The following is a 9,565-nucleotide window of genomic DNA, read 5'->3' on the forward strand; positions in this document are numbered from 1 at the left end:
TCCAGGCAGAACAATGACATCTCCATGGACACAAGCAGGCGAAGGACCTCAAACCAAAAAGTTACACAGTGCACCTTTATAATTCTACCACCATAACCTCAATAACATCACACTGAATTGTGATAGAGACTTCAAATTAATGCTCTAAGCTTTATTAATGGCATGGCGGTGCTGTCAAAACAATAGGAAATGCCCCCATCTGAATGATCCACTGTATTGACCATCAGTATTGGCCATCCGCTTCTAATATGTTTCAATATGCAGCTGTAGTGAAAAAAGAAATGAAAAAAGTTTGGACACCCCTAGGCTAAAACTTCATTTGGATGGTGAAGTGCAATAAGCAGAGAGCTGGGATTGGCGCTGAATAAGGGGAAGTTTGATCAAGAATTTGAAGCCGTAAAATGATAAGCTATGAGGCGTGACCAGAATGAACAGCTCCACAAGTGTTGTACAAGAGGAGTTTATGGGGCTTATAATATCCCCCGCTCTTTGCATGTGAGAAAAGCACTTCATTTTTAAGTGTGAGTCGCTAATATGAAGCTGTCATGTTGCAAATCCGAGCTATGTGACTGTGTTTTTTGCATATTTTTTACTCTGATTGGTCCTTTTGAGCAGCGGTGGAAGACTTTGTTCGTTAAGTTAAATTACAGATACACTGAGCCAAAAAATACTCAAGTAAATGTAATTATAAAAGTATCACATGAAAAATCTGCTCAAGTAAAAGTACCTGATTAAAAATGTATGAGTAAAAAGTAAAAGTATTTCATGCAGATTTTAAGATCAAGATAAAGATTTGTGATTTAATTTGTTCAGTAGAAACAATTGAATTCATATTTTTTTCTACTTGAAGTTGAAATTACAATGCTCTCAAATGAAGTGAAGTAAAAGTAAATACCAACAGATGCCTAAAATATTTACTTCTTCTTTACTTTATTACTTTTAGTTTGTTACGTTCCAAATTTTTTGGACCTGAAACACCAACAGTATGTGCTTTGGCAAAACTGAACAGACTACCTTCCAGTTCACAGGCAAAGTCTTAGCCCACTACACCACTACTCACATGGTGCTTCAACCCAGATTATGTCATACTTTCATTGTCCAAGAAAACGTAAAACTAAGTGTCTGTGTTAATGATGATGCTGAATGGATGCTGCTGTGTTTGGTAATGACTCATGGTGTACTGCCTCAGGTCATAATTAGCAAAGATGTATTAACATTGCAGGAGAAATTTCTTACAAGTAAATCTTTGCTTAAATTGCCAAGATGTGGTCTGGTCAGTTGATGCTGCAATTGAAGTAACTGCAGTGAAAATGTTCTTATTTTCTGAAGTCTTGCATCATAGTGGCACGGGTTTTGAAATAAAATTTAAAAAATGAGATGTGTTTTAAACTAACTTGTAAGCTGGTACAGCTTTGACCTTGCGTTTATGATTTTGGCAGGTCCTTCGCTGACCTCTCAAAGCAGTCGGACCTGATGTACGGGACAGTGAGGGACTCAGCGGTGTATGAATATTTTCGGGCCAAAGGTACAAACCCTCTGGAGCAGGACAACACGTTCGCCGAGCTGTGGAAGATCATCAACAAGAACAACGGTCATGACAACTCTGTCAGCAGCCCCATGGAGGGCATCAAGAAGGTCAGTGCTCTGACTGTCAGTGCTACAATGGACTCCTTTTATGAAAGCATTTAATCAGGACATTAATGCACTTTGCTTGTTCCCTTTTGAAAATTCTGTTCATGAGGTGATTCAAGTATGAGGCAACGGTTTGCTAAAATCAAAGCAAAAAATTTAACAAAATATTTCAAAAGAACCATGGGAATGCATTTGGACCAGCTGTCACTGACAAACAACCACAAGAATAAATGAAAAGCCTTACCTTAGGCACAAAATGTTCTATTTAAAGTGGAAGGTCAATGTCAAGTTTATTTATAAAGCACACTTACAAACAACACTGCCCCAGAGTGCACTACACAAACACTTCATTTCCCTTCTAAGTGTTGTGATGGTTGGTTGAGGGCTAGTGAATAGTGTGGTGCAAGTATCCGAGGTTGTTGAATGGGACACTGCAAGCACATTTCAGTAAGCAAACAAAAGTTAAAGTTAGGCAAGTAAATATTATGCTTGAAATTATGAAAATGGGAAAAATATAAAATCAGTATTAAATGAAAAAGTGATATGTGCAGTTTTATGGCATTATCCTGTGAAAATTGCACTACATGCCCCTGCAGTCTTAATGCAGAACGTGTGATTTTCAGGAACATCTCTAATGTTGTAAATGGAAGCTGCACATGGAATATGCCATTTCCATTTCATTCCCTGTCCTTTATATTAAAGGACTCCATTCTAATGCAAGACCCTCTTTCCATAAAGTGCTTTTTGTTATAAATCCTCGCCTGTGCATCATACATAGGTCTTACAGCCGCATAGAATTGATGAATGACTAAATGCATTAGGCTTATTTTGCATTAGCTTTCTCATAATAGGGTAAACAAGGCAAGTCATTCACAAAAGGATTCAAAGTAGCAGTAATACAAAAACACAACTTGAGAATGCACACATTTCAAACTGATCTCCACCAAGGTATTAGCTGATGTCAACAATTACAAAGACCTATGGATGGAATCCAACCAGAAATAGTTGAGATGACAGACAAATGCTATTTCCATAAAGAAAAATAGAATTAGAATTAGCTTTTAGTTAATTATTCAACTGTTGTGACTGGAATGCTCTGGCTGTATTATGGAAAGGTATGCAGTCCATACTAAAATTGTTTGATTTGTAGAGAAGGCATTATATATTTTTTACTTTTTTTTTTTTTTTTTTTTTTTTGCATAAGTCACACATTTTTTTAGGACTATACACCAACAAAAAACCAAGCAACCAACACCCCCATAGCCTCCATGTCTGGTGCATTTTATCCTTTAAAATACCATAAATATTTACTCCCCTCTTTCTCAAATATTGATCCCATAATGAGGAGGAGGAGCAGTCATTACTCAGCCATAAAAAGCCCTGTCTATTTTGGCCATCCTCCTCTCTCTCATGGGACAGGTACAGTGAGAGCAGCCACATGAGTCAGTGCTGTGTTACTGTGGGCTGAGCGCTTCTCACAAGTACTCACCCACTGCTGAGATTCTGCTGCTCAATGTGAATCATCTGACCATTACTCTCCCCCATGGGCCCGTGCAGTGCTGCCATCAGCCACAGGGGGCCTATTAAGCTTTAAAAGTGACAACGGACCGGACTTGTGGCGTCATTCACACACTGAGTCACAAAAGAAAAGAATGATTAGTGTGTCTCCAACTGTTTGTGCGCAGTAAACAAATACAAAGCAATTAGTATGAGATGAAGGGTGTATATGTTATGGTATGGTACGGTTTGCTCTGATATTTTTTCTTTACTAAAAACATAACTTGAGAATAGACTGTATATATACATGGACATAGTTAACCTGCTAGCCGCCACATTTCAAATAGGAAGTGAGCATGAGAAGGCTAGCAGTTACAGGGGCTCCAAATTCGTCCCATAACTGCAAGCCTCGACAGGCTTAATTTGGCTGGAGCTGACCACTATGGGAGATGTCAGATTCCCTTAGTCCACTTCTTTATACAGCCTATGACCTCAAGTTAGTGTTAATTTTGTTTTGTCGATTTTTTAATGACAGGAATTTAACAAAAACAAAAAAAGTAAATGTCTAAAAGTGTGACTAAAAGTTGAAATTTTTGTTGATTAAAAGGAGTGATATTTTCATGGAATATTAAAAAACTACACATACATGAAAGAAAGGAACAAGTGGAGACTCAAGATCCACTTTTCAATCCCAGAACCCAAACCCGATGATTAACAAACTCATTGTTCAAGAAGCATGTCCAATAAAGCAATGCAATTTGAAATGACAAATAAACTTTCTGGTTGACTAGATTAGCGTCACTCTACATTAGAGTCATTTTCTTCAGCTAAAATTAGACTAAAACTAAAAAGAATTATTTCACATAAAAAATAGTAAAAGAACTAAGACATCACCTAAAGTAATTTGTTATTGTCAAAACAAACCCTACCTTGAGTAATGTTTAACTTCATTCTTGCATGTTTCGTGACCTTGCATTTTAGTCCCTCTACCTCTCCAAAGCTCACAATGGTTTGTTCTACCTTGTGATGTAATTAGGTGCTAACCCAGGCAGTCCTCTGGGTATTTCAAATCAATACACTTAGACCAGACTCATTTTAAGTGCTCAAACTGACTTAATAAAGATGCATCTCAACTTTTCTAACCTGAAATAAGGTCACGTGTGTTTATAAGCACCCACGATATGCCAGCTTTTGGTCTTTGGCTAGCATTCACTTCTTCTACACTCCTACACATTTCTTTTAAAAATATGTTCGCCGCTGTCAGAACACAAGTTAGTTACCAGTAGAGTAATTGCATATACCCCTGATATACTGAAGGTGGTTTGTGTGCTTTACTTGCCCTTCTTACCATGTATATATGCAGCACATGTCCAAATATAAAGCTGTGTAAACTACCCACAAAGCCACATGTTCACCAGGGTCACAGATAACAGCCACACATACAGTAAATGCAACTGTAAACATTGCATTTATATGATAATAAGGGGAGTAACTCACCAGCCAATACAGAATCCCAGCTGTCTCATGTATGCCTTTATGGATGCCTGTCTTTCTAATGTGAAGTTTCATATATGACATCGTCTGCAATTCACTTCCAGGAACGAGCCATCATTGTCGGGCTTGTTCCTTTGACCCTATTGCACTTCTTGCTGTTTTGTAACATAGCCGTGTGAGCTATACTGTAGACGTGGTTTTATTTTGAAAATGGTAGCTTATCCTCACAAGACCCTTTTCTACTATTTATTTTTGCCTCTGTAGTTTCATGCTTAAAAGTACATTATACAAAATGGAGCTTTAAGCCATGTTACAATGTTGTTACCTCATCAAAAACATACCCGGAGTTGTGTTTTGTTTCATTCATATGTTTGAGTAATCCTTTATTATTAGTCAGTCTATATCTTCAAACCTCAAAATGCTCTGTTCCACTTTGTAATGTCACGAAGTACTAAATTGTAAATTCTATGGCTGAAATTATCCAGATGATTCTGGTGAAGGTGTATGGAGTTTAAAAACACAGTGGAGACTTCCTGTTTTGCCATATGACATCACAAGGTAAAAATACACAAGAACTCAACATAATAATGCCGGATTGTGTATTAAACATGTGTGAAGGAACCAAAACACATCTTTGGGTATGTTTTTGAAGAGAAAACAAAATAAGAAAGTAGCTTAATATAGGCCCTTTAAAGGATACATGCGAAGTTGAAATAGCCTAAAAATCCCAGGGTGACCAAAATCATTTTTAAAAGGGAAATAAAACCACAAGAAGGCATCATTTGTGTTCTTTATATGTGTTCTTTAAGATCTGTATTATACCTTTAAACATTGTTTGTTTCATCTAAGTGTTTTTCTGTAACTGTGTTGTCCAGGTGAAGAGAGAGTCCTATGCGTTTCTGTGGGACATGGCGGTGGTGGAGTATGCAGCGCTGACAGACGATGACTGCACCTTAACCATAGCAGGGAACAGCATGAGCACCAGAGGCTATGGCATGGCCCTTCAGCACGGCAGCCCCTATCGAGACCTCTTCTCTCAAAAGTACGGGTTCAGTGGTCTGATGGTCATTCATGCTTTCAGTTTGGTCTTTCAAAATATGGGCCTTCTAAAAGAAGCTGCAAAACAAAGTTATTGATTTATTTTTGTTGCAACAAGAATTGGTAAAGAATTGAGTTGGTACCTTGAAGGTGGAGGTGAAGCAAAGCGAGAAAGATTTGCAGCTGTTTATTAGTTTTCAAACAAAATAGATAGCACTACAGCCTCTGAGCAAGTGCAAACTGTTGTTGTGTCCTTGGGCAAGAAATGTTACCTAACTTGCCTGTGTATGGATCTAGTGTGTAAATGAGTGATTGGTGGTAGTTTGAGGGGCCATCAGTCCACACAGGGGCAGCTGCGGCAGCAATAGTGGCTTGCCACTGCTGAGTATGGGGTAAATGAAGACTGTGCAAAATACTAAGGACAAGACAAGACAAGAACTTTGGACAAGACTAACATATTGCTATCATTATTAACTGAAAATGATAATTGTCCAAAGTGTAACCCCACTGATTTGTGTAGTTGGAGGTTAGGATGAATGTCTGAACAGAAGAAATAATAATATTAATTGCTTGGTTAAATTATAGAGCATCTTGTAGACCACAGTCCCTTGCTTACCTTGATACAAATACAGGCAGGTTCAACAATACAAATGGCTCCAGTCAGTCTCCCCCAGTGCTGAGTAATGGCCTGGCTCAGAGCTCATAGGTCCAATGGGACAGATGGAGTGTCTGGACAGTGTTTGTTGGAGGCTGTCATCCCTCTGTCGCTTCTGTACTCTAACTAATGGCCTTGCCACAAAATTTGATCTTTTGGCTTTCCAGCCTTATATACTGAAGCGATTACTCTTGTAGCTCATATTAATACTATTTAAACACAAGTACTATAATGGTTGATTTAGCAGCTTAAGCAGTTAACAGCATTTACCAGTCACTGTTTGAGTTATGAGCTACAAATTAACACAGCATTGTAACAAAACAAGCATTGTGTCATTGAATGTGCTTATAAAATGGCATGCTTGTGTGTGCAGGATCCTGGAGCTCCAGGAGAAGGGAGACTTGGACATCCTGAAGCAGAAGTGGTGGCCTAAGAAGGGCCGCTGTGACCTGCAGAGCCACGCGGACGCCCAGCCGGAGGGGCGGGCCTTACGCCTGCACAGCTTCGCGGGGGTCTTCTGCATCCTGGCGGCGGGCCTGCTCCTAGCGCTGCTTGTAGCTGCTCTGGAGACATGGTGGAACAGTAACCAGTGCAGGAGAGAGCAGCCCAAAGAGGTGACCGCTGACTCCACCGGCCAGGGCCCGAGCCCCAGCCTCCTAACCCAGAGCAGCACGCCCGCTCCCCCCGCCCCTCCCAGGCCGCGCTCCAGGCCCCGCCCCCCGGGCCCCCTGGGCCCCCCGGTGCTGCCCAGAGATGCCACTGCCACACTCTACTTTATGGATCCAGCAGGCGCTGACGCCAGCCCCGATTTAGTAGAGCTGCAGTACACGCAGTTATAGGTGTGCCTCTGAGCCATAGCAGACATCATGTGATCATTCTGCTCATGTGGGAGAGAGATGGGGTGCTCCTAGGGACTCTCATGCACTCTCTCATACACATACACATACACACACACCCACACACACATATACACACAGACACAGGTTAATCACAGTGGGAAACACACTCTTAAAAATAATACCAAAAGCTGAAATTGTACTTCTGGGTCAATGAGTACTTCAGTTGTACAATAGCACTCTTTAGCTAATCCATTCAAGTCTTAACACTTTAGAGCTCCAAGTGCATCCTGCTGCTGTTGACTGGGCAGCCCCTCTTCACCAGACGGGCGTCCAGACAACAAGGCTTGACATGGATCCCTAAACTAAAGTGTGAGCAAAGCACATGCTGCATTATTAAGCATAGAGCCGCATGACCAATAACCAAACTACTACTACTCCTACCCAGATAGACCCCCTCCCCTTTGAAACCAGTAACTCACATGTATCCATGCTGTTGGTACTCTGACTTACTGCCCTGTCTTGGTGCTCTCATAACTTCCACATACAACTGTCATAATACTGTGTGGAGAAAATGTACTTTATTTAGGTTGATTTATTTTAGGATGATTTGTTGTTTTTTTATATGATTAATATCTATCAACATAAATGAAGATTGGTGCAGTATTAAAACCCCTTTATATAGTGCATTTGCAGCAAGTTGGTGTGATAATTCTCTGTTTTCAACCATGGCAAACATTTTATGTAATAATAGGCAGCACTTTGCAGCCCTATAGGTAACAGCATTTACATTAGTACATTTACTTGACTAGGAGGACTAGTACTATAGTATGTTAATAGTATGTGATGGTAGTATTTTCAGAGTGTTGTGAGAGCACTTAAGTAAAAACCCCACTTGAGGCCTCCCCATCTGTTTCCCTGATAGAATACATTTATATGTCAATGGATGAAAAACTCACTAAGTGCATTGGCATATAATAACAAGAGACTAGGATGAGGCTCTTGACACTGGTCTTCTGTGCTGGATGCTCATTGGCTGCGTCAGGGCCAGGAGGCGGAGCATGGGTCTTGGCAGGGTTACCTCATGCGCTGTATGACTGTATGTCCTGTCACCCCATGGTCTCTCCTGTTTACTGTGCATGTATCTGTGGAGGTCAAGGAGCAGTCAAAGTGTAAGCAGGCCTATCCTCTTTGCTTTGACTGCTCCTCCCTTAGCACAATGACACCTGTTACACACTTTACGTTGTCTTTCATTGTAATAAGATAATATAGAGAGCATGGTCATTATTCTGTAAACAGACCCTTACATTTACGCATACAGTACAGCTGAATATTCTCATACCAATCAGAACATAATGTTTCCATGTTGTTAATTGTCTTATTTCATCAAAATGCAAGTGATAAACACTAATTACACCAAACTGTCATAACACATTTGTGACTAGCCATCATGTGGTTGTCACCATGTACATCAGTAATTGTTGAGTATGTGTTAGAGCCAAACAGAAATACTATAGTTTATGGTTGCTTTATTGCATAGATGCAAAGTCTAAAAGTTCATGTTTTGTTGCATTATTCATGTAGCAGATTGTGACAAAAGTCTAACTATTTTTTGTCTCTCCCCTTCCCAACCTATTTTTGCTTCTCATGTGCTCTTCATTCTAAACAACCCCCACCCCCACGCTCTGTCATTCTCCCCCTCTCCTCCCCTCCCCTCTCCTCTGGCCGACTGTGGCTCTCAGGACAAAGAGGTGAACCTGGAGCAGGTGCACCAGCGCCTCAACAGCCTGCTGGATGATGACCTGGCCCATAAGCAGCTCCCGGGACAGTCGATTGAGATCTCTGCTCTGGACATTGGCAGCATGCAGCCCAGTCAGTCTCTGGAGGCCCTGTCAGCGCGGGACTACCCGCCCCACCGCGGGGGGCCCCTGTCGGTCACCTCCTTCCTGCAGGAGAGCCACGGGCCAGGCCGGACACTGGGCGCGGTAGGGGGCAGGACCCTACCACTGCCCCTCAGCAGCGCCACCATGCCCTCCATCCGCTGCAAACACAGGGCCCCCAACGGGGGGCTCTTCAGGCAGAGTCCCCTCAAGACACCCATGCCAATGTCATACCAGCCAGTGCCAGGGGGCGCCATCCCCGAGGCCAGCGAGCCCAGCCACGGCACGTCCATCTGAGCAGGACCCTGACAGACTGAGCTCAGTGACGTGTGCAGAGTATAAATACAGAGGATTTTTATTATGACACAGGTCAGCGGACACACTCTGACTTTCATGTACATATTTGTAAGTACAAAGAGAGAGAGAAGCAACATTAAAAGTGTATTTTGAATATTCTCAAACGTTGAGTTTAAAAAACACAAAAGTTTGAAAAAAATGACTGAATGGGTTTGTAAATTTTGTTCTAAATGAAT

At 41.3% G+C, this 9,565-nt stretch overlaps 1 protein-coding gene across 1 annotated transcript in view; it reads left to right on the forward strand.

Annotated features, from left to right (window-relative positions):
• Positions 1–9,329, forward strand: part of grid1a (glutamate receptor, ionotropic, delta 1a) — a 426,969-nt gene extending 417,640 nt beyond the window's left edge. Inside the window, exons 13-16 of the mRNA XM_020921510.2 lie at positions 1,440–1,635; positions 5,499–5,665; positions 6,690–6,930; positions 8,895–9,329. Of these exons, the coding sequence (XP_020777169.2) occupies positions 1,440–1,635; positions 5,499–5,665; positions 6,690–6,930; positions 8,895–9,329 (1,039 nt within the window). The remainder of the gene's footprint in view (positions 1–1,439; positions 1,636–5,498; positions 5,666–6,689; positions 6,931–8,894) is intronic.
• Positions 9,330–9,565: the final 236 nt, after the last annotated feature.

Source organism: Boleophthalmus pectinirostris, unplaced genomic scaffold (genome assembly GCF_026225935.1).
Source record: "Boleophthalmus pectinirostris isolate CB_2022bp ecotype Guang Dong unplaced genomic scaffold, ASM2622593v1 HiC_scaffold_5, whole genome shotgun sequence".
NCBI lineage: Eukaryota > Metazoa > Chordata > Actinopteri > Gobiiformes > Gobiidae > Boleophthalmus > Boleophthalmus pectinirostris.